The 26,396-nt window shown below is 35.1% G+C and overlaps 1 protein-coding gene across 2 annotated transcripts in view; it reads right to left on the bottom strand.

Annotated features, from left to right (window-relative positions):
• LOC129220065 (putative inorganic phosphate cotransporter) overlaps positions 1–26,396 on the bottom strand; it is an 80,883-nt gene that overhangs the window by 40,486 nt on the left and 14,001 nt on the right. Inside the window, exon 2 of one of the 2 annotated variants that reach the window (XM_054854404.1) lies at positions 8,073–8,247. In XM_054854404.1, the coding sequence (XP_054710379.1) occupies positions 8,073–8,166 (94 nt within the window). In that variant the 5' untranslated portion in view covers positions 8,167–8,247. Of the gene's footprint in view, positions 1–6,278; positions 6,373–8,072; positions 8,248–26,396 lie in introns of those variants that run through there. The other variant, XM_054854405.1, reaches the window with a different exon arrangement.

Here is a 26,396-nt window from a genome sequence, read left to right as displayed (position 1 = left end):
GTTACTTGGTCTTGGTTTTTATAGACTTTTTTTCATTTTAATATATATATATATATATATATGTAAAACTATTAAAAAACTATTTGAAATGTTTTAAATCATCTGTAGAATTTATTCACTTCTCTTCTAAAAAACCAAAAAATTATCAAAAATATTAACGCAATTTAAGGTAAATAGAACATTGTACTTATTATCTTTAAGTATTTTGATTGCGAATACTTAGTTTAAATTGCTCTTTGGGTATGAAATAAACAAGTCTTATTTATTTATTTATTTATTTATTTATTTATTTATTATTGTTATTAATTGTTTTTTAACTCTCATTGGACTCTTGATTTCAGTGCCTGCAGACAATATTTTTAGTTGAATAACTTAAAGTACTTTTTTCCGTAAAAATGGTTTTATAATGAAAACTATTCAGGATTGTTACGTGTGTGACATCTTTCATAAAGCCTCGTTAAAAATTTTCTGCCGAATGTTTGAAGATGAAAGTACGGTTACAGGTATTATATATCAAGTTAATTTATGATAGGAGATATTTTTCTTCTAGTCCCCCAATTTGACCTTGGGGGAAAACTTTTCTTCCTTTTGCGTTACGTGTGTGACCAATAAAAAGTGACCTGCATATTTTCGGGGGTTAAAAACTTATCAAAAGTCTTTATTAAAAAAATGAGGCATAATTATAGTAAAACATCTGTGTTCATGATATTTGATAGTTTTTCCAAAAAAAAAAAAAAAAATGAATGATTAACAGTATGAAATTGGCTGTTATATTTATTTCACAAACAATGCGGTTTTTTTTACTTCGTATAAATGTTATCAAATAAGGCAAAAATCTGATATAAAAATGTTTTAAACTCAAATTGATGCTAAAATTGAAAAGTATAGATATTTTTTTGTAAAAAAAATAAGGTTTGTTTCTATATTTTGTGAAAAAAAATTTTGGTGAACCAGGACCATTTTTTGTGGAATTGTATCTGTAAGTTTTTAACCAGATATGACACTTTTACCAGAATTCTAATTTTTAATACAGTGAACGCCGGTTAATTGAATCAACCGATTTAATCATGAACTAAATCGTCAAAAACAGAATGGAATCCAGCTTTATTATACAGGTTGTTAACTTGCAAGACCTTTATTTTCGCAACCGTTAGTCCTAGATGTATACTTCCAGTTGCAAAAATGTTCAACATCATATACAGGGTTAAGATATTGAAGGTTTGAAGTAAAAATTAAAATAAGTCAAAAAATACAAAATTTAATTTTTTATACGGGCCCTAGGTCCCCTAACTTATATTTAGGGAAATAATTTCCATCAAAAAATAATTCCAACACAAAAAGTTTGAAATTAGTACAACCAATATTCACCGACTAGCGTTTGAGACTTACACCACTTTTCATTCGTTGTCAATAGCACCTTTTGGGGGGAAATATAGCGGTTAACAAGTGTTTAAAATTATATGTGTGTATGAATGTGGTTTTTAAAAGTGTTCGAGGTTTTGTATTGTGTTTTGCGTATCACGGCATAACATTTGAATTTGCTTTTGAAGAGCAATGAAAAATATAACTATCTAGTTTTTCTTACTTTGACGACCTGTCTTTCTTCTGAAAGGATGACAAGTTCCAATCTCGTCTTCTGTATGGTCCCTTAAAACTTTGAAATGGAATATCTTCTTGAGATTTAATCGCACAAATGTCAAAGTTTTTCTGTCAGTAATAGTTTTTAATGGAGATTATTTCTCAAAATATTAGTTTGGGTACCTAAACCCCGTATAAAAAGTTAAATTTTGTATTTTTTGACTTATTTTTATTTTCGCTTCAAACTTTCAATATCTTAACTCTGCATCTGATTTTGAACATTTTTGCAATTGGAAGTATACATCTAGGAGTAACGTTTGCGAAAATAAAGGTTTTGCAGGTTAAAACGGAACACCCTGTATAAGCCACTTTATTGAATCAGCCGCTTTATAAAATAAAAAATCTATTTAGAACAAACGTTATTTATTTAAGTGGTGGTCACTGTATTCGCTTTTTTTTTCATAATCACGTTAGTTGTAGGTGGCAAAAAAAAAAGAGGGTACTCCATATTTGGTGATTTCATCCTGTTGGAATATTACAGAGGGGAAAAAACAAATACTGTTCAATACTGGACAAGTAATTTTCTTAAGGATTTTATTGTGAACGAAAATGAGTGGGTGTCAGCTGGTGTATAATTTTATCTCAGCAAAAACAACCCTGTTGTAAAAATTTCCCCGTCAAGAAAACCTTTAACTCTTCCCCAAAAAAAAGAAAGCCTTCATCCTAAACCAAAAAACCCTCAGCCTTAAAAAGTCATGATATCGAGTTTGCCCGCCAAATATCTGCCAAACTATCATCCTCCCTGTTCTCCTCTTTTATCACACCTACTTCCGTTAGAACCTCCTCCCACCTTCAACTCCTCAGAAATATGAATAGATATGAAGAGGAGAACAGGGAGGATGATAGTTTCGCAGATACTTGGCGGGCAAACTCGATATCATGACTTTTTAAGGCTGAGGTTTTTTTGGTTTAGGATGAAGGCTTTCTTTTTTGTAGGGAAGAGTTAAAGGTTTTCTTGGCGGGGAAATTTTTACAACAGGGTTGTTTTTGCTGAGATATCACATCTTTTTGCACTGAAATTATTACTTTGTCTGTATTTTCAAGTTCTAAATATTCAATTGAAACAACGTTGTTTTGTGTTTTTAAGGAACAATAATGGCAAGCTTAATTTTACGTCATGTTATTTTCTGACCAGTAAGATTCTATGTTCGTTTGGTGAGAATTGGGCAGTTTAAATTTTATTGCAATCCTTGTAACCTCTCTGTTGCAAAGAAAACTGCTTGGATAATAAAATACAATATTTTAAATCATATTGTTTTCAAGTATTTTACAACTTCGCTAGAAATTCTATTACAGCTTCTTTACTTGACGGATTATTCAACATTTTCATGAATTTATTTTTTTAATGTTTTACAACTTGAGGGCCATTCATTAATTACGTAAGGGTCCCGAGGGGGAGGGGGGGTTGGAAAAATCTCTACATACCCTTACTTTGGGGGGGGGGTCAACCCTATTCTTACGTAATATTTTCCAAGTCGATATTCTGCATTAGAAATCGTGCGGTCTAGTGGTTTCGCAGGGACCATATTTCATTTGCGTCTGAAAGGTAAAAAACGTATTAAGATGAGCTGATTTTCTTTGCTTTACAGATAATGATTAGTGTAAAATATAATAAAAGAATCGCGCTGGCATGTTTTATTCTTAATTAGTATCGAATCATAAACAAGAAATGTCGAAAAAACATTCAGTCTAGATTCCAACGTCTTAGTAAATATTTCATTACGCGAAAAGGTTTAGTTTAAAAATAGTGAATTTAATAACGATTCCAGTGATGTAAGATTCGTTATTTTATTATTTTGAAAAACGAAATGGAATCTTACGTAAGAAGGGGGGGGGGTGAAAAATCTTACGTACCCTTACATGAGGGGAAAGGGGTAAAAAATTGCCAAAATCATCCTTACGTAATTAATGAATGGCCCCTTGCGGGCTATATTAATCTAGCTTTTCAGTTTTTATTTAATGACTTCTTTTCTTAAATTGTGGATTATTTTACGTTTTATGGGATAATTTAAATTGTTGGGTGATTTACCCTTCTTTTGATAGAACTCTTTGTCTTGTTTAATCACGGGACGCGGGAGCGTTTCGCACCGCCAAGGAAACCAAACGTCAGCAGCCAACAGAAGCAAATCCACCGCCAAAGACGAAAGAAAATAAAAGCGACCAAGAACAAGATTACACGACAGAACAAGTTGGGTTTTTTTGGGTTTTTCACCCCTCTGTATCTCAGCCTCATGAAGACCCCCGGAGTTGATTTTTGGTACACTCAATCTCTAGTGGCCCCTGACGCCGTAAACCAAAATACAATGCCCCGTACCATCAGGGGAAGGAGGTATTAAAGTTATAAAATCGCTGTTCGAAAAAGTTTTCGCTTTCTTTGACAGGGCTACAGCCCAGACGAAAACCCTCAACCATAAAAAGTTATGATATCTAGTTTGCCCGCCAAGTATCTGCCAAACTATTATCTTCCCTCTTCTCCTTTTTCATCACAGCTACTTCCATTAGAACCTCCTCCCACCTTCAACTCCTCAGAAATAGTGATAGATCTTTTAAATTGTTTATCTTGTTTGGCGGGAAGCTTTTTGCTCACCAAGCAACCACTTCACTTTGAAAAGCTTCCCGCCAAACAAGATAAACAATTTAAAAGATCTATCCATATTTCTGAGGAGTTGAAGGTGGGAGGAGGTTCTAATGGAAGTAGCTGTGATGAAAAAGGAGAAGAGGGAGGATGATAGTTTGGCAGATACTTGGCGGGCAAACTAGATATCATAACTTTTTATGGCTGAGGGTTTTTGGGTTTAGGATGCAGGTTTTCTTTTTTGTGCGGAAAAGTTAAAGGTTTTCTTGGCGGGGAAATTTTTACAACAGGGTTGTTTTTGATGAGATACCTAGTTTTGTTTCAAAGTTCTCTAAAAAGACAAACTAACGTATGCTATGACCAAGCTAAAAAAAAAAAACCAAGTCTTTAAATATTTTTATTTTGAATGTGTCAGAAGATGTATGCAACTGTACTCTGCGTCAAATCGAGGATATTACAAATTTGCCACAGCAACTGCGTATGAGCGTGGACTTAGCTCATTTCAAAAGTCTTGCTTAAATTAATTGGAAAAATGTTGTCTGTTAACAAATTACTGCAAAACACGGATATCCACACACACATTTCATATATTTCAATTCATAATGTGTTATGTTTGAAAAATGCATTGATTTAGAAAATAAGCAAACCAATAAATAAGTGGTATTTTTCTCTTTCAATTATAATGTTAGATATATCATATTCAAATACGTACAGTTACATATAATATGTCACGCAAAATATTTTCATGGTTTAACCCCAGTTTCGCCGACACATTTAAAATTTCTTCCCCCTTAAATGTATCCAAACTGAAAAACAGGGGGAAAGAAAATTCGTATCGGTGAAACTGGGGGGAGGGGACTGACTATATTCTAACCTCATTCATTAATGTTTCTCTTCTTAAATATAAACAAACAACATAGAATCTTAAAACAGAAAGCCCGATGAAACTGGGGGGGGGGGACTGTATTTTAACCTCATTTATTAATGTTTCTCTACTTAAATATAAACAACAACATAGAATCTTAAAACAGAAATCCGCATGCGCAGTCGCTGTTCCAAATTTGTGATATCCGCGATAGTTGCAACTGTTGGATCTGTTTTATTAGTCTTGATTGAATTTCATTTCCAAAGACAACTTTTAAATAATTGTTAGAACTTAGATCTGCTCTAGCCTTGCAGTTGCAGTCAGAGATTAACAAACCCTATAAGCAGAGAGTAAGTACACATGAATTTAGGGGAAATTAGTGACTTTCAAACTTTAATTACTCCGGCCCATGATGTCCCTGGAGTTTGAATTTTTGTATATGTCCTCAATGGCCCCCCAAGAATATGTATACAAAAAATCATTACCATAGCCGCCCGGGGAGCTGCTGCAGAACCCCGGGAAGGTACGATTTGGGGGGTAAAAACAAGGGAAGAGGGGGTCAAATGGCACAAAAGGCACATCAGTAGGACACAAGGAATGCGTGCGCGAAATTTTAGCTTGATTCGTCTTTTGGTCTGGGCTGTAGCCCTGTCAAAGAAAGCGAAAACTTTTTTGAACAGCGATTTTATAACTTAAATTCGTCCTGCCCCTGACGGTCCAGGGTATTGTATTTTGGTTTACGTCGTCAGGGGCCACTAGAGATTGAGTATACCAAAAATGAACACCGGGGGTCTTCATGGGGCTTAGATACAGAGGGGTGAAAAACCGAGAAAACCCCCTACTTGTTCTGTCGTGTAAACTGTTCTTGGTCGCTTTTATTTTCTTTCGTCTTTCTTGGGGTGGATTTGCTTTTGTTGTCTGCTGACGTTTGGTTTTCTTTGCGGCGGGACGCTCCCGCGTCCCGTGATTAGTGTTCAGTTTTTTAAATAACAATTTCTTTATAGAAAATTAAACTGAAATGGGCACTGTAGGTATTGGTTGCGTCACTAAATTTTATTTTTATAGAAAAATATAATAATCGTTTTAAGTCTTGTTTTTTTTTTTTTTTTTTTTTTTAATTTTTTTTAAGTAAAAAAAATAAACATTTAGTGAAATACCTTTAAAATATTAACAAAAGTGCTAGAATTCAAAGTTACTTACCATGTTTTTTTATCATGATGCCTTCATAAAGCAAAAAATATTGTAAATGAAATTCAGCAAAAATACATCATTATTTTGTACAATAAAATCATAAATTCACCGCTTTAGAGTAGGAAAGGATTCAACTCTGATGATGTGCGTGAAAACATTTGCATTCATTGTAAATAATTTATCGAAGCTAAATCTACCCTTCCTACTGCCAGCTGACTTCGGTGTGTAATCGGAATTAGATAACTGCCTTGAAGCTTGATGATTGAAAAAGTTATCGCTTGATAACAATTTGTGTCGAAAAGTCTCTACGTTTTCATCTCTGAGAATACAGTTACTTTTTGCAAAATTTTAAGATATTCTAAATATAGTTGAGGCTGGGACTTCGTTGATACACTTTTATATGTTATTTTCACCCAGTTTTTTTGTTATAAATTTACTGCACGGAGTGAACATTTTTGATGATTGAAAGTGAATACATAAATTCACTTTTATAATTGTGGACGCATTTTAACCAGAGCCGAGGAGAGACCACATGAGCCTAGTTAGGAACTAGGGGCCCGGCACTTGGGAAGATCAAGCTCGGAATTGGAGTAGTACTAGCTTTCGAAGTTTTATGATATTTTTTTTTTCTTTTGACATGACCTAGACAAAAGTTCCACGAAGACCCAATACATGCAGGATCAATCACCGTGATGAAATATGACATAATTGGGGTAAAAGAGTATAGAAGTCATAGGCATATTACAGTTTTAGAAGAGTGACCCACCTACCCCAGAGGCCCACTTCCCCCAACCAAAACTATAAGCATTTTCAATCATAAGTAAGGGATTGCTTGTTAAAAGCAAATTAGAACTGAAAGTTTGCAATTAGGTTCCATAGTTGAAAGAACGTTTCAATGTTAAACTTTTAATCCCCATTCGGAAGTGTTGCCAATACCAAATGGAAAATTCTTACACTGGAAGTATTACGGGTAAGGTAGAGTCCACTAAAAACATGTTACGTAATTTAATCATTTAATTGAATTATTAGCTGCTGCTCCAAGTTCATGTCCGGTATACTGGAGACTAGGGTTATTGGATTACAGGAAAAAAAAACATTTAAAAACATTTTTCCAAAACTGCAGTCTTTGAGTGCAAAAACTTGACATTAAAGGGAAAAAGAACTTTTCTTTAAGCTGTATTTAACTGTGTTATGCAACTTTATTCGACGCATTTTTGCAATTATTCATAAACATTGCATAGATATTTCATTCTTTTATTAAGCTCATATTGAATCATTACCTCCCTCTATTAATATTTTGGGGAATTTCGAATTCGTACGATTTTTTTTTTAGTTCGGAATTAGGTTTTTTTTTTTGGTACTGCATTCTTATATCTCATTTTTCTTTTTGAGTATTATTCAGTTCAAGTTTGAACAGTGCAAAATAAATAAATAAAATAAAATAATAATATTAATAAAATAAAAAATATCGCCATGTAAAAAAAATTTAAGATTTTTTTTATCTGCATAAATATGGTACAGATAAAACTCAAACTTTTGAAAAAACTTTTAAACTTTGCGATTTTTTCTGAAGACTTAAATATATTTTCTTTAATTTGACATTTTTTTTTCGTCCTGTGTGGATTCCTAAAGGGGTCTCTTTTTATTAGCTTAAAACTTTGAATTTCCAAAAAACGTATTTTTTGATATACCCTGCATTCGACGAGTATATTTATCTCTTAATAAGTGCAAACATTTACGTAGTAAAATAATCATTTACTACGTTGTAAATGTTTATTTTTTAATTGTAAATGCATTACTTACCAAACGGGTCTTTCATGGACTTTTTGTTTTCATCTTCTTTTGTATCTTTTACGTCATAACTTCGTTTCCAACACCCGCAATTGAAATACATCATAATTTTCCTCAAGGGCAGCAGATTTTTAACTATTAAATTACAATGATTTTAGTAGCTTTTGTACATCTATTGATTAGGATGCTGAAACAGGAAAAAATCCCATATTTATGGATCATTTTAAAAATTTGACAGAAAATTACAAGGCTATAAATTAGCAGTAATAGGGGGTTAATGTAGACTTAAACTTATTATAAGAATTTAGACTGAATGTAATTTCGACTTATGCTCTGCACTGTGTGAGGTTAATCAGACTAATGAAACACACTCGAGCCTCATAGTTTCGGCTTCTATAATCTTTGCGGCATTTGTTTAACAAGAAAAAATATTTAAAGGGATATAAGAGGCAGATTGAAAATGAAAAGAGACTTACTGCTTCGGCACTAGTGTGTACATGGCATTTTATTTAACAAGAAAAACATAGTTATATTATTTATGGGTCATTCTCCAGAAAACGTAACTTTTGAACGCAAATATTTTTCAATTTCGAAACCTTTTGTTTTCTTATATATATATATATATATATATATATATATATATATATATATATATATATATATATATATATATATATTTTCATTCTTAAATGAAAGTGTTACCTACTAGACGTAAGCAAAAACAATGGTCCAGCTAAGTTCTAATTGTTTTACCCATAAATGAAAATAAATAAATAAATAAAAGCCTTGTTCACGGAAATAAAAAAAAAGAAAAACACTTTTAATATTTAAAAATCGAGACCAATTTAATATAAAAGTAGTAATTTTGTTAATTGTGCAAACAATCAGTTATTTTAATGATTAGTGGGAATATAATATTAAGCTCTCTTAAAGTACGGCTTAATTAGTAGTTTCAAATGTATGTTAAAATTAATATTTAGTAAATTTGAGAACATACTGGCAATTTATACTTCTAGTAGAATGTCTAAGATTGACGTATTTAACCTCCATCATTTACTTTCACCTCACAAATAATGACATTGATATGGTCTGTCATGGAGGTAAGATTCACGGAGGTGAGGAATTTTCCATTAATATAGGCCTAATGGATACATTTTTCAGGGAAATAGATTTTTTCTTCGTTGCTACAATATGAACGTATCAAGCATATGAAAACATGTTCACTTCTTTTTTTACATTAATTTACATCCCAGAAATTTGAGTTCACGGAAGTGAGAAGTCAGAATAACCACTCAAAGTTTTTACAGCAAAATCTATCTCCTTGTTTTCCGACAAAAATCTCACAACTTCAATTATGGCTAAAAATAAACAAGGGGACTCCCAATGAGGAATGGCATTTTGTGTTTAGGTAACGGAGGTGAGAATTTATTGTGTGACATGACTCCTTGTCCTACTAAAACGAACTAAAACACAATATTAAAAAAATTAAATATGCTTAAACAATTAGTACTTGAGACACTTGTGAAAGGAATAATAAATAAATAAGTATATACTTTTAATTAAACAAGTTATTAAGCAACATAAACAGTCACACCAGGTGTGTGACATACCACGGAAGTGAGAATTCCCATGTTGTGAACCAAAAATATACTTAAATAAAAATTATTATTAAAAAAAATGTTGTCAGTTTTAAATAGATATATTTTTGATGAAATTAAAAACCATTGTTGAAAGAATTGTTCCTTAAAAATTTTACTGTTTAAGGCGTGTGACAGAAAAGTTACATTTTTTGAAGAATGACCCTTATATATTACAGTTTTAATACAGCAGTGAATTGCAATTATTCTCACTTTAAAAAAGTAGCCATAGAAAGAAAAATTAAATTTCAGAATTTGTGTTAAAATAAGTTATTCATACAAAAAAAGTGTAAACACATTTTATAAAATCTATAAATGCAAGCTTTTTCCTTTCATATACTTATTAACTAAAAATAATATCAGTAGTAAACATATAACAAATCAATTTAAGATAAAACTATACGAGAAATTATTTTGAAAACGTACAAAAAAAAATAAACTTATTTACCAGGGTTTAGATTAGGTGTCATATAGCAAAAAATAAAGGGTGTTTAAAGAATCACTGAAACACAAATGCAAATTCGCTTTTCTTTTGACAATTTTTTTTTCTCAGTCGTTTACTACTTTCTTATGAAAGTATAAGAAAAAAACCAAAAGCTTTTTGTTGCGCGAAATTTTTGTACTTTTGATATCATTGTATTTTTTCTGTTAAAATAAGATTTTGAGGCGACAATGTGCTTTGCTTGTTTGCCTAACATTGACAGATGAAAAGGGGAATAGATGGATGACCAATTGTAGTAGTATTTGGGAAGATATTCCCAAGAAGAGGCCCTGAGAGGCCACCCACAGGATACTATTAGTACCCTGTGGTACTAATACCCTGTGGTACCAGGGTACTATTAGTACCCTGTGGTACCACAATCGAGACCTATCTTAAGTAGTTAAACTACTTAAGACAGGTCTCGATTTATGACTCTCCTTTGCAAACAGGTACGATCCAGGATCTGGGACGAGCACTGAATAGCTTAAAGTCGTTTTCTATGTTATTATTGAAGTATCTTATCTTTACATACAATAGTAAAAAGGACGGCTTAAATGTTTTCACTTTCAGAAAGTCAAGATTACACGATTACAAATCTAAATTACGATTTCTTTTACTTAGATTACAGTTACGATTAGGCAAGAAAATCCCGATTATTATTTCGATTACGATTACAGTAGTATCCCATTGACAGATTACGATTATAGTTATGATTACACAAAACATAATCGATTACTCAGATTACGATTACGTAATCGACGATTACTCCAAGCCTTATTGACACAATTACTGTACACTTTAAACTGATGCAGTATAGATTACAAAACATTCAATGTAATTAGTATATTCGTGTATGTTTCAAATTGAAGAGTTTTTCTTCAAAATATGACGCCTGTCCTGCATTGTTAAATTGTGCTCATATGTGCCCCAGGAAAGACTTCATTCGTGCCTCCCCTGAACTCATAGGGGCACATATGAACAATTGAAGACATTTTTTTTTCAAACCATATATAGTGGAGAAGTAATTTTTTAAAAAAATCTCAAAATATTCCATGACACAAAGAAAAAACAATTCAATCATAAGAGCATTTTTGCGCTGAGAAATTGATACTATTTTTTGAAATGTAAACAAATGAAATGAAAAGAAAAGAGGACCACTAAACGATTATTTTGTTACGAACAAATATTTTGTTAATTCTGTTTTTGCTTTTTAGTTACATTAAAAACTTTGCTAAAAATACGCGCATAAAAGTGAAAGTCTCGACTAAAACCAACAATTTCTGATACCTTCACTGAAAACATTTGTAATTGAATACTAGTAAATAGTACAGCAATTAAGTATATAAGGAATTGGTTTTTCAGGGTTCAAACCTCCTCCGAAATTTTCTAAAACTATTCCAAAAAATGCTTTTAATTACCTTTTTTTGCTAAAAAAAATGGTTATTACTGTTATATTTTTTCCATTTATTTATTTTCGCACTTCACTTGAAAAATAAAAGACATAATTGTTATTGAAAAATTGTAAAAACTCAGGACTTTATTTTCAGTATTTATTATTTATATTGTAATTATTGCGAACATCCTTTTTTACGAAACGATACAGCGAAGCAAATTTTCCTTCAAATTTTATAAATACCCGACTCACGCTATCAAAAATATTAAAATTCTTTAAATTTGAAAGTGCAACTCTAAATTTAGCTCACTTCGAATGCGAGTAAAAAAGTACGCGCATCTAATCTATTCTTTTGAGCTGTTGTAAAGACATTGAATACTTTATCAGAAAAGAAGAATAGTCGGATTTCTTTCCATCATTTAATATAGATACGTCATTTTTTACATTTGCATGTTAATGTCCTTAAAGCAGCATCATTCCTCTAAATAACCAATTGTAATAAAAATCAATAAATAAACAAATGAAATCAAACTTCATTGACCATATAAATTTCACGAGAAATCGGTTTGGTAACCCTCCCCCATACGCCTGGTTAAAGTCCTAAAGTACACTGGTGGACAAAATTAAGAGATGGAAGGCATTTTCACACATTTTTCGGAAAATATCACATAAAACCAGGACAGTTGGTTGCCATATAATGGCACTATGGTGCTGGTGTCGCTGAGATGAGTTAACGTAATCTTGTGGGCGTTACTAAAGCCAGAAAGAGATTTAAAGGTCTGCAGCCAGCTGCTTAGCTCATTCCACTCTGCAACACAGTAGCGATTTGTATTGTGTTTCTTTAATATTTTTTTTTATTTTTTTTATTTTTAGGTGAAATGAGTGAACATTACGTTTAGACGAATGTATGAGGTTGAGAATTGTATTTAGAATTGAAGCAGAACAGGGCCAAGCTCAGGTTGCTAGGGAATTCAGTGTAACTCCAAGCGTTGGTTAGAATTTGTGGAGTCAGTTTAAAAACAACGGGACTATGTCCAGAAGACACGGACAAGGTCGTCCAAGAGCAGCAACGTCCAATAAAGACCAGTATTTGTTACTTACAGACAAGCACCAGAGGACGTCTACAGCGACTCGACTGTCTAGAGACCTCGCTGCTGCTCGGAATTGGAGTAGTACTAGCTTTCGAAGTTTTATGATACATTTTTTTATTTTTTTTATTTTTAGGTGAAATGAGTGAACATTACGTTTAGACGAATGTATGAGGTTGAGAATTGTATTTAGAATTGAAGCAGAACAGGGCCAAACTCAGGTTGCTAGGGAATTCAGTGTAACTCCAAGCGTTGGTTAGAGTTTGTGGAGTCAGTTTAAAAACAACGGGACTATGTCCAGAAGACACGGACAAGATCGTCCGAGAGCAGCAACGTCCAATAAAGACCAGTATTTGTTACTTACAGACAAGCACCAGAGGACGTCTACAGCGACTCGACTGTCTAGGGACCTCGCTGCTGCTCGGAATTGGAGTAGTACTAGCTTTCGAAGTTTTATGATATTTTTTTTTTCTTTTGACATGACCTAGACATGACCTAGAGAATTGTATTTAGAATTGAAGCAGAACAGGGCCAAGCTCAGGTTGCTAGGGAATTCAGTGTAACTCCAAGCGTTGGTTAGAATTTGTGGAGTCAGTTTAAAAACAACGGGACTATGTCCAGAAGACACGGACAAGGTCGTCCGAGAGCAGCAACGTCCAATAAAGACCAGTATTTGTTACTTACAGACAAGCACCAGAGGACGTCTACAGCGACTCGACTAGTCTAGGGACCTCGCTGCTGCCAAAGGAACATTCGTTTCTAGGATTACAGTTGCCAGGAGGTTCGGTGAAAGAGGGTTGTATGCCAGGAAGTTCACCATTTGCATCCCACTTACTCCCTCCCACAAAAGAGAGCGTGTACAATGGTGCAGACAGCACTAACTCTGGACACAGCTCCAATGGGCTAATGTTCTTATCACAGATAAATCCAGATTCAGTCTACAACCTGATTCTCGGCGAATGTTCATATGGAGGCAACCTGGGACTCGATACCATCCCAGTAATATATGGAAAGGGGCCATTATGTTGGTGGAGGAGTGCAAGATACCCGCATACCACTCCATGTGTTTGACACTGGTTCCAGGAAATCCCAGAGGTACAGGCAAGAGATCCTACAACTCTATGTGCGTCTTTCCAGGAGTGCTGTTGGCCCTGAATTCATTTTTATGGACAACATTGCCCACATGGGGCTATCCTGGTTAAGGAGCATGTGGAAAGCAAAGATATTCGTCGAATGAATTGGTCACCCGAATATCCTGACCTTAACCCCTTCGAACACGCTTGCGATGCTCGTGGTAGAGATATTGCGATACGCCAACTCCCATCCAGAACCATTCCGAGATTAAAAACTGCTCTGGTGTGAGAGTGGGAGGGTCTTCCACAAGCACGCCTTAATTCTCTTATTAACAGAATAAATACTCGTTGTGCATGCTGTCTATCTGTCAAAGGTGACCATTCACCACACTAGAGGCGGCCACACACCATACAAACCTCACTTTCACTGCCATTTTCCATCATGAAATTCAGTCCACATAGGACTTTTGGCAACAACTCTTGCCAATGAACGGCACTTTAGCTTTTGCTTTGCACACATTATTGTCATACCATAAGTTATATCCATACCAAATTTCATTAATTTTTATCCGGTATTTCTCGAGATATTTGGGAAAAGGTCTTCCATCTCTTAATTTTGTCCACCAATGTATATATTAGAAGTACGTATCAAAATTTTGAAAAAATAACTTACAACTTTAACTATAAAATCTTTATTTTAGAACTTTCTCACTAAATTATTTTCTCAATGTCTTTTTAGGAATTTTTTTTTATCCCCCCTCCCCCTCCCCCATCGTCTGCCGTGTTTGACATCAAATATTTATCATCTTGTTATTGTCTGTAATGTTTATATTTCTTTGTGTTAATTTAACTATCGTCAGCGCTATCTACTGTTTTTTTTTTTTTTTTGATGGAATGTGAAAATGTGAACGATGTTTTTCTCGCCTTTTGTTGGCGGAAAATATAAATTTATATTTTTAAGTAAATAACTGTTCTTTCTTAAGTTATCTTTTATTTGTTCAAAACTTTTCTCGGAAAAAATATTTGCCAAACTGACCAATATTATTCGTTTATACTGGGGAAATAACTGTATTAAGTGGGGATCTTTAACATTGCGTCTATGGGGAAATATTTGATTCTGCAAAGCTTTATTCGTACAAGCGGTGAAAATTTAATAGTTTCTAAACGGAAAAATATACCGTAATTCACAAAAATAATGTCAACAAAAAAATTTATTACTACTATTATTATTAATACTTTTCAAAATTGGCTATATTTTCTGATCTCAAATAATTTATTTTGGAGAATGTTTAATAATCCCAAAACACCTTTTCTTCATTGCAATTAAATACATCTATAAATGAAATCTCCACAACTCCACGTGACTCTAATGACGCGTAAACGGAAAGGAATGTGGGTGGAACTGAAACTTCACTTGTCATGGTAAACAAGGGAATATCTCCTTTAGACTCAACCTTGTTTCGTCTTGTTTGGGGGAAGGGATTCCACAGGTGGAAATACGTGGCCATTTGAATAACATTGTAAACGGGAATGCCCTGGGCGTAAAAAAGCTTTTATTGGAATTTAACATTATCATGAGCGGGCTAGTGAGTATATGTTCTGTATATTCAAATATTGACCGGAGATAACTGTCTGGACAAAGCAAACTGAATATGATCTGTATTCTGGGACAGAATAATTAAAGTAACCATTCTGAGCAAAATGATTGGACATTTTCTTATTATTGAAATAAATATAAAAAAAAAAGATATTTTTGGGATTTTTTTGTGTTATAGAAATTTTGTTCTGTTGTTCGTTATTGTTTTTCTTTTGAATTTTCTGTTTCAGCAGAAGATGTTTGTTTCTGGGAATTAAGGGAAAAGGACTGTCGTCCTCTGGCGTCCCGTTGACTTTTTGTTTCATGGTTGCGGTGAGAAACACAGTATTTTTCTATTCCAAAAAGGGACTGTAGAGTCTACCGCAGTTTGTCGAACCATATGGGTTATTTTCTATGCTAAAACAAAAAAAAAAGCTGCAGCTTAAGTTCTCCCCCTAAATCTAAATTCAAAATCTTTGTTACACTCTTCATTTTCCTGACAGCAATTTTAAACCTTTGTTGGGATACTTGGAGTAAAATCTCCGTACTTGACATTCTTCTTACTCTACGCTTTTGAAATCACAAACTTATCTAAATGAAAAATGACTTCATATTCTATTAAATGTTCTTCATGACCTCTTTGACTCCATCCAACGCCGCATGCAATCTTTAATTAAGTCAAAAGGTGTTATTTATAAATTTTGTGTCATATTTCAATAAATTTGCATATTATTTTGTCACTCATCTACTTGCATCAGAAAAATCGATGTGAGCACAGCTGCTTTGCTAGCTGAAAGGACAGCAAAGTGGTGCTCCTGTTCTCGCTATGAATTAACTAACTCTTGGCTGTTTTTTACCTGATATTATTGCATGAATTGTTCTATTGAAGGTACATAAAGTGCAAAGTGTCTGCAATGTGATTTGAAGACGTTGAAATTTATAAAGGTCTATATAAAAGTTGCTGTGTCTTGTATAAAGCCCCAAATATTGAACAATATGTAACGAAAATTGAAACAGCATTGAGATTATTCATGTTCCCTAGGTCGCTCACATGACATTTAACTATCGTAAGTAATTTTACTAAGAAATTGTAAATGCTTTTATGGGACATTCAAACGTAAGGATGAGTTTGGCAATTTTCGACCTCTTTACCCACATGTAAGGGTATGTAAGATTTTACAATTCCATCCCTCCTACTCTTACGTAAGATTCCATTTCGTTATTTTTTTAAATCATTTTTGTGTGAAGAAGTATTTACTAAACATTTTGAAACTAGACTAAATGTTTTTTCGCTTTTTTTTTTTTGTATATGAATGCAATACTAATTAAAAATCAAACAGGCGATTGATAGTGCGATTCTGTTACTCTATTTTACACTATTCATTCCTTGCAAAACAAGTTAAAATAAAAGCTCATGCTAATACGTTTTTTACCTTCCGGACGCAAATGAAATAAGATCCCTGCTACTTGACTGCGTAATTCCTAATATTAAATATCGACTTGAAAAATATTACATAAGAATGGGATGGACCCCCCCCCCTCCTCAAAGGAAGGCTGTGTAGAGATTTTTTCACCCCCTCACTCCTTGGGACCCTTACGCAATTAATGAATGGCCCCTTACGACATATCGAAACAAACATTTTGCCTAATCATATTGATATAGTTAGGCAATATGTTTAGCTTCTTAAGCAATAAAATATTATAAAATGAGAAAACTATGTGAGCACTCTGTATAAGTTTTAGCCAGCAGGCGGGTCAAAAAGTATCCATTATGGCCATTACCAAATTGTGGGCATTCTGTTGTGACCGACACGTCTTCAACATCTTTATTATTATTTATTCTGGTATCTTTTGCTACAATTGCAACTACAAAATATTGCCTCCTTCGCGAAATTTCAAATTTGAGTGTTACGTCTAACAGATCAGGAATTGATTTGCTGTCAAGTTTTGAGTTTGTAATTTATGTATGAATGTACACTGGTGTGCAAAAATTAAGGACGAGACGGTTTTTTCAAGATAACTTTGTACAAAAGCTTTCCAAATCAACACATTTAATACCGTAAGATCCCCAATACGTAAGGACACGTGTAATGTAAGCAACACTTACTAAAAGAGAAATCAGAGGGATAAAAAGAAGCTTTATTGAAAAAGTAGCATGGAGCGCAAGGTGACTGAAGGCCGAAACATCCCTGTGATGGGTGTCCAGCAAGAAACATCCGGTCTTTAGTAGGGGATATGATCTCCCCCGACTGCTAGACAGGTTTCACAGCGTCTGCCCATGCTGAGAATGAGGGTGTCAATGAGTTGTTGAGGCATTGCTGCCCATTCGTCTTGCACCGCCAATCGAAGCTCCCGAATCGTTACTGGTGGTAAGGTACGAGCTGCCAAGCCTCTGCCTAGAAAATCCCATACATGCTCGATGGGATTGAGGTCCGCAGATCGTGCCGGCCATTCCATTAGTTCAATATCCTCACTCTCTAAGAGCTGTTCGGCAGCTACTGTGCGATGACATGGTGCATTGTCGTCCATGAAAAGGAACTGCGGACCCATAGCGCCTCTAAAAAGACGCACATATGGAAGAAGAATCTCGTTACAATAACGGGTACCGTTGACTGAACCTGCGTCGAAGATGTGAAGGTCTGTACGACTACCAAGCATGATGCCTCCCCAAACGAGAACACCGCGACCTCCATACCTGTCCCTTTCAATGATGTTCGAGGGATGATTGCGGCTTCCCCGCTCTCTCCAGATGAGTATGCGATGAGAATCGCTACTCAGACTGAATCTGCTCTCATCTGTAAAGAGTACTCGTCCCCATTCATTGTCTCTCCAATTCCGGTGTTCCCGGCACCACAGAAAACGCCTTCTCTGATGGGCAGGCGTTAGAGGTACACACCGTATAGGGCGTCGTGCAAAAAGACCACCACCGTGCAGTCTTCTGGCCACGGTAAAACGCGATATCGGTCGTCCAGTCGCCTGTGTCGTGTGTCTAGCGATTTCTCCCGCTGTCTGCCGCCTGTTTCTTCTGGCCTGTAAGACAATATACCGGTCATCTGCGGGTGTGGTTCCTCGTGGACGACCACTACAGAACCCCCGGATAGCTGTTCCTGTAGTTTGAAATTGTCTCCAAAGTCGTGAAACGATGCTGTGAGCAATTCCGAACTCTGCAGCCACACTTGTCACACTGCGGCCTAACTCCAACTATCCAATGATTCGACCTCGGATAAAAGCATCCAGATGTCGTCTAACAGATTGATTATTCGCCATTTCTCGCAGAGGCAGCAACTCGGTGTGATTTTAACTGCTATACGGCGTGCAATCTCTTTGCCAGAATTACTGATCTTACACTGACAACATGCTTTATACTTTTCAGACACTCCCCCCATTACTTCTGCCTGCATATCTGCGCATGTGCTACCATACATCACCTTACTTAATCTCCTGATTGGTCTTTCTGTCCGCTCTGCCTTTTCGTTCAGCTGATATGCTAATTTTTCGACTTCGTCCTTAATTTTTGCACACCAGTGTATATTAGAATAATAACAACATTGTACAGAATTCTGTCGTAAATTCAAATCAAGTAGTATGCTTATCATCTCTGCAGAAAATAAATATTTTGACTCAAAAACAGAATTAAAAAGGAAAATTGAGCATCCTCTTAAATCCTTCTTAAAATCAACTGCAATTAATTTGTCAACAAAGAACCTAGGAACAAACTACATTTTAAATCATTGATCTCCTATCGTCTGCAACAAATTATTTTATGCAATGAATTAATATTAGGAATTTCTTAGAGACTAATAGTCTGTTGACTAGCTTGCAGCATGGGTTCAGAAAAGGTAAATCGTGTGCTACTAATTTACTGCATTTCTACGACAAGGTTACCTTGGCTTTAGATAACAAAAAGTGTGTGGATGTTGTTTATGGTGAATTCCACGAAAAAAGGGACATGACACTTGAATTTTAAAAATTTATATTCTGTCACTTGCCACATACCATTCTCTTTAGAAATAATTGAATTTCTTGGATCTTAACCTGTTTTTCCCCAATAGTTTGATCACTTTCAGAAAATCAAGTGCAAAATCAAGTTTTCTCTTTGTGTTTTTACAGAGCAAAAAATATCTTTTTTGTTACATACTGTAATTTCAATATACTTTCTATTAGCATATAACATTTAGGTTAATTTTTATCTTTTGAATGTCTAGTTAAACTTTTCGGTAAGTAATTTAAAATTTCTTTTTTTTTTCAACCGTGAAATAGGTTTATTACTAAGGTGACAGTTTGATGTCCTTCCGTTACCAAAATATTACATCTCAGTTAGTTCACCAAGAACCTGTGGGGACCCCAGGTCACTGGGATTCCGGGACTCCTCTTCAGTCTTTTGCAACTCCAGATAACCAGCGGTAATCCACAGAGAACACGCACGCGCTACTCAATTCGGCTCTGTGAAAATGGGAGCGGAGATAACACACGTGCACTGAGTCGGAAGGGGAGTTCTCTTGGAGCGTGTGCAGTGTGTTTGCTCGACAGTGAACTTTTCTAAATGTTAATTTTTAACCTTTTAGTAGCCCTTTGCTCGTTTTAATGTTTAATGTTTATGTAGTTTTAGCACCAATAAATGTTATTTTGAAGGATAAGCATCTCTCGTCCTTAGTGGTGACCCGGTGAATTGTGAAAATGCAACCATATCAAGGGAGTTAGAGTTGGTGCTGCTATGTTACTGATTCTAGTTACGCCTGCTGTTATTTTGGAGCTACCTCAACGACTGTTTTCCGTTTTCTGGTACAAATGGATACTTTCAAGACTGACGCGTAAATGTTGGATTACTATTTCTCAGCTGGAATTGAGGTGAGTTATCTATTTCTGTGACCGAGAGAGATACCCCCTCCCCCCCCCACACACAACTTTTTGTCCTGCATTTTCATTCTGTAATACGTCTGAAAACGAACAAGCAGTTCTTAACAGCTTGCAACAGCAAATTACGCAGTTGACATTGCAGGTTGGGAAATTAACGCATGAGAGGGGTCGCTCGGCTTTAGAGAAAGCGGTCTAACTCCCGCTATAGAAATGACATCAGAAACGGGCAACATACTCGGGGCAATTCAGATTTTTGTTTCTACCACAATCGTTTGGTCAAAAAGCAAACAAATGCAAGCAACCTTGTGCATTCGCTCAACAAAACTAGTGAGTGCTACCATTCGCGATGGGGGGGTGGTGGCGATGTGTTTTGTAAAAACCACAAATCGACTCTGTGTTTATGATCATAGTTCGAACTCTAAGTTCCTCATAGGTACGGGTAGTGATGTTTCGTGCATTCCCGTCAAGGGTAATCAGCAAAATTGTCCAAATTCTTTTGAATTATTTGCTGCAAATCATTCAAAGATAAAACATATGGTAGAAAACTGCTGCAGTTAAGTTTAGGTCTCAGACGTGCATTCAAATGGCACTTAATTATAGCAGATGTCTCTATGCCCATCATTGGAGCAGATGTTTTGACACATTTTAATTTATTAGTCGATCTAAAGTGTAAACGACTAATTGACGGTATAACCAAATTGGGTTCTCGCGGAAATCCTGACTTTAGGGAACAGACTGCAGTCAAAGTAATAGTAGAAAATTCTATTTATCATGCTGTTTTAGGTAAATATTCAGATATAACTATGCCTAACCCAAAATTTAAATGTGTTAAATATTCCACAGTGCATCATATAGAAACAGTTGGTCCACCCGTGCATAGTCGACCTAGGCGAATGCACCCTAAGCTGTTAGATACTGTTAAAAAAAGAGTTCGAATTTATGATTGAAAAAGGTATTTGTTGACCTTCGAAAAGTCCTTGGTCTTCTCCATTGCATGTTGTCAACAAAACATCAAGAGGAATACGTCCCGGTGGGGATTATCGAAGGCTAAATTCAGAAACTGTCCCGGACAGGTATCCTATTCCACATTTACAGGATTTTTCTTCTTCATTGTATGAAAAGAGAATATTTTCTAAACTTGATATTTTTTGTGCTTATCATGCAATTCCAGTTCATGAAAAGGACATTGAAAAAACTGCAATAACTACTCCGTCTAGTCTTTTTGAATTCCCTTTCTTAAACTTCGGGCTTTGTAACATGGCTCAGTCTTTTCAACGCTTTATTAACGAGCTTTTGAGAGATTTGGATTTTTGTTTTGCATACCTTGATGACATTCTGGTATTTTCAAAAACACAAGACGAACATGTTCGACACCTGGATCAAATTTTTCAAAGACTTAACGAGTACGAAATTCAGTCAAACACGTCAAAATGTGTCCTAGGAGTATCTGAGCTGTCATTTTTGGGTCATTTAATTTCATGCAAAGGAATAAAACCTTTACCAGAGAAAGTGCAAGAAGTTTTGGATTGTAAGGAACCAAAAACTGTAAAGGAACTGTGAGCATTTTTGGGTCTTATAAATTTTTATCGTATATTAATTCCCAAGACAGCAAAAAAGCAAGCTATTTTAAATGAATACCTTAAGAATACTCACAGACCAACACATAAAGAAATACACCTATCCGACGAAGCCAGGATTTAAAAAAAAGTTAGCTGAAGTAACCTCGTTGGCTCATCCATCAAACAATGCTCAACTTGTTTTATGTATGGATGCCTCTGATTTCGCGATAGGAGGTTCTCTTAGCTAAGTAATTGATGGCGGTCTTCAGCCTCTTGGTTTCTTTGCTCGAAAACTTACCGACACAGAAAACCGCTATAGCACATACGCTCGGGAATTGTTGGCCATTTTTGCGGGTACAAAAAATTTTCAGTACATGTTAGAGGGAAGAGAGTTTTGTGTATATGCTGATCATAAGCCTCTCTCTTTTGCATTTCGCCAGAAATATGAAAAATCCTCACCTAGGCAAAATAGGAAATTAGATAACATTGCACAGTTGATAACAGATATCCGTTTTGTTAAGGGGTCTGCAAATATTGCTGCTGATACTCTCTCTCGGTTATTAGTTTTAGATACTCCCTCTAATGTCGAGTTCTCTAATAAGCTCGAAAAGGCATACATGTTTCCTGCCTTAAGAGTCAGTCAGATAAATCTTTCTTCGTCGACGGACTTTGTCGATATCGCAGCAGAACACACTCTCAAAAATGGACTTTCAAATTTGACGAAATTTTCTTCGTTTTTGACGAAACCACTTCCAGGGATATGCTCCGAGCGAACATTTCGTCAAATTGAAGAAACTGCTTTTGTTAGTGGTTTGAGGATGCGAATTTCGTCAAATGTAACAAAATATTTCTTCATTCTAGTTTCGTCAAATTAACAATCATTTTCGTAGTTTTGAGAGCATTAGTTTCGTCAAATTAATTTCGTCATATATAAGGACATTAATTTCATAAATTTTTGAGAAAATTTATTTCCTTTTTTTTATTTTGGAGCACATTAGTTTTTTTTTATTTTTCAGAATACAGTCGAACCTCGTTAATTCGAACACGCTTAAAATAAATAACTGCTGAAATGAACTTTTTTGCAATCCTTGTCTTATTGTTTATTGGTTTTCGGAAAAAGCGAACCACGTTTTTAATCGATTTTAATGGTCCCTTTAAGTTCGTTATAACGAGGTTCGACTGTATTCTATAAGATTCGTGTGCGTGTGATCAAATTGTAACTTCAGAAGCTTACCACCGTAGTTTCCCATTTTAATGCGTATAGTCACTTTCACAGGCCCGTCATTTATGGGGTCAGGGGGTCAATTGACGCCCCCCCTCCCGTCTTGATTTTTGAACATTCATGTTTTTACACATAACTGGCCGTCGTTTTACTTGGTTTTCTGTAAAAATTTTATTGAGTACAGACTCTTTGCCATATTTGGGAAAAAATTGAAACAACGGGCCTGCAGTCCCCCCCCCATCAAAAAAAATACAAGTAATTGTTGAAAAAAGAGGCACATAAAATATGTCAAGCAAATTTTTATTTATGTAAAAATGCAAGCAAACAACTTCTTAAAAAAGGTAAAACAAATCATTGCAGATTAAACTCCCCATGGTATCTAATTAAACCCCCATAATGGAGTTTTCTTTTTTTGTCGGATATTTTCCAAATTTGGCACAGAGGTTCGTTATTGGAGGCTCGGGAATTCACACAAGGTCGTTTATGTCTCTCTATGTGGGGGGGGGGAGGAAAGACAATCCCGCATTGAGGGTTCTTCGTATTAAAAAAAAGTTTTTGTCGGATCTTTTTTAAATTTGCCACAGAGGTTTTTAGATGCTCAAGAATCACGCACGGTAGTTTTCATCACTTTATAAGGAGGGGGGGGGGGGGTCCTTGAAAAAAATCTAGTTTTTGTCGGATTTTTCCAAAATTTGGCACAGAGGTTCTTTGATGCCTGGGGATTCACGCAGGGTAGTTTTCGTCCCTCTTTGGGGGGAGGGGCAACCCCTATGGTAGTTTTCCTACAAAAAATCCAGTTTTTGTTGGATCTTTCCGAATTCGGCACAGTTTCGTTATTTGATGCTCAGGAATTCTCATAGGGTGGTTTTCGTTCCACTAGGGGGGGTAACCCCCATACGGGGGGGGGGGGGTTCTTATGAAAAAACAGTTTTTATCATATCTTTTCCAAATTTGGAACAGAGGTCCTCTGATGCTCGGAAATTCACACATGGTAGTTTTTAACCCTCCATGATGGGGGGGGGGAGCAACCCCGCATCGGGGGTTCTCCTTATATAAAAAAAAGTTTTTGTCCGATCTTTTCTAAATTTACCATAGAGGTTCTTTGATGCTCAGGAATTCACGAAGGTTAGCTTTCGTCACTCTATGGGGGGGGGGGGGCAAGCCCCGATGGGGGTTTTCCTTGAAAAAAATTCATTTTTTGTCGGATCTTTCCAAAATTTGGCATAGAGGTTCGTTTATTGATGCTCAGGAGTTCTCATAAAGTAGTTTTCGCGCCGCTATGGGAGACAACCACAAAATGGGGGGTTTTCTTATAAAAAACCAGTTTTATCAGGACTTTTCCAAAATTGTCACAGATGTCCTTTGACGCTCGGGAATTCCCGTTTTCGTCCCGCTATGGAGTGGGAAACCATGTGTGTGTCGGGGGGGGGGGGGATCTTATAAGAACCCAGTTTTCGTCTGATCTGTTCCAAATTTGGTACATTTGTCATTGGATGCTTGGGAATTCCCATATTGTAGTTTTCGTCCCGCTATGTGTGCCAAATCCCACGGGAGTTTTCCTTATAAAAATCCAGTTTTCGTCGAATCTTTTCCAGATTTGGCCCAGATGTCTTTGATGCTGGAAATCCACATAGGATAGTTTCCCATGGGGTAGTATTCATATGGGTTACTACATTGTGATTAAAGGACCTATATGCCAAATTAGAAAAAGATCTGACAAAAGCCTGGATTTTTGTACGGAAAACTCCCCTAATGAGAGAGGGGGGGGATGCCCCTAAAGCGGGAAGAATATTTCAAACTGTTTGGACTACATCGCGATGCATCGCTACATCGCGATGTAAGGCTGGCGATGCATCACGATGTAGAAATTCCTACATCGCCCTGTCCTACTGGGAATATAAAAGTGCTACTTCCTCAGCAGACATTGGGTTCTGAAAAATAAATCATGTGCCACTTTTATGCACAGTTACATCGATATATGCTCGGGAGAAATTTGCTGGGGATTTTCTTCTTCATTGCATTGCATGAAAAAATTCTAGAAAAAAAAAAAAGATTTTTATCCAACTTATACCACAAATTTCAAAGAAAAAGTACAATAAAATGGACAGCTTTAAGTTAGCATATCTTTGTTCTAAAATTAGATACAGAAAGTAAAATTAGATTATCTTAAAAGAAAAAGCTTACCTTTTTCTTTTTCCAATCAATTATTTGTTTTATTAATTTTGCTTGTATGTAGAATGATTATTTGGCCAAATTTATGTTTAATACAGGAACTTTATTATTGCATGCATTTCATACTTCATACTTTGAAAACAATTCTCTGCCAAAATTACAAAAGGTATTTGAAAATATGAATCTTTAAAAAATGCAGATGTGAAATAAATCTTTTTGTTAAAATTATTTTAGTGTAATGCTTGTTAAATAATTATAAAATATACCTTTGCTTTTTACCTCTAAGTTTTTATTATTATTTCCAAACATATGTAACATGAAATCAATGTATAATATACGAACACTCTGAATATTGTTATAATTATGGAAAAAATCTTCGTCTGTCTTGGTTCTGATTATGTCCATGGTGTTGAATCCATCCTAAAGAGTTTTAAAAAGAAAATATATGTATAATAAGTAAATGTGTAAGTCCATGGGTGTACGCTCTCATGCACATTGATCTTTTTTCTATTTCGAGGCAAGTTTTACGATTAAATGCAGCAGCTTATTTCTGAAATAAAGCATTTTCCCACAATTCCTTTCAAAAGTGTTCCCCTTTAGTTAAAAAGCTACGATTCTCTTGTGACTTTAAGGAGCATCTGATTTCATTTTCATATTTTTCAAAATATGATTATTTCGACGGTGACAGCTATTTTCCCAAGCAGATTGCAAGAGTGAGTTATTTTTACAGCGGATGGGCAAAATTTTTATTTAGGCAGACACACAATGATTTCTCTCAGTTGGTATATGAAATTAATTTTTGAAATAGCGTTCTGGAATTAGTTTCTTCAATTTATCGACAATCAGCATTACTTAGCCATTAAACTAGTTAATTCCTTTGCATATCAAGTCGTAAATTTTCATTTTTTTTTTCGAGTTATAAAAAAAAAAAAAAAAAAAATCAAGGGTGCGACAATTGTTGATCTGTGATTTTTTTAAAATTTATTTTTTATTTCAGCCGACAGCCAAAATACACCGTTTTCTCCCGACTTTCGTTTTCAGATTTGTAGTTTTCTTGACGAATGTTTTCTGAAGTACTCCCTCCACCACAAATTAGTTCTATTAAGATACTAACAAATTAAGTAGTACTGAATTTGATGATTACGATTTATTTTTACTTTTTTCAGAAATTTTATTGTGTTATGTTATCAATAAGCAGCATTTACTTACCGAGCCTTACCTCCTTAAACCACTACCAAATTAGAGTTAAAAACCAAGGGCTCCAACACTCGATTAATT

Source organism: Uloborus diversus, chromosome 4, assembly GCF_026930045.1.
Source record: "Uloborus diversus isolate 005 chromosome 4, Udiv.v.3.1, whole genome shotgun sequence".
NCBI classification, from domain to species: domain Eukaryota; kingdom Metazoa; phylum Arthropoda; class Arachnida; order Araneae; family Uloboridae; genus Uloborus; species Uloborus diversus.
Note: the sequence above shows the minus strand (reverse complement) of the source record. Positions and strands in the feature narration are given on the sequence as shown.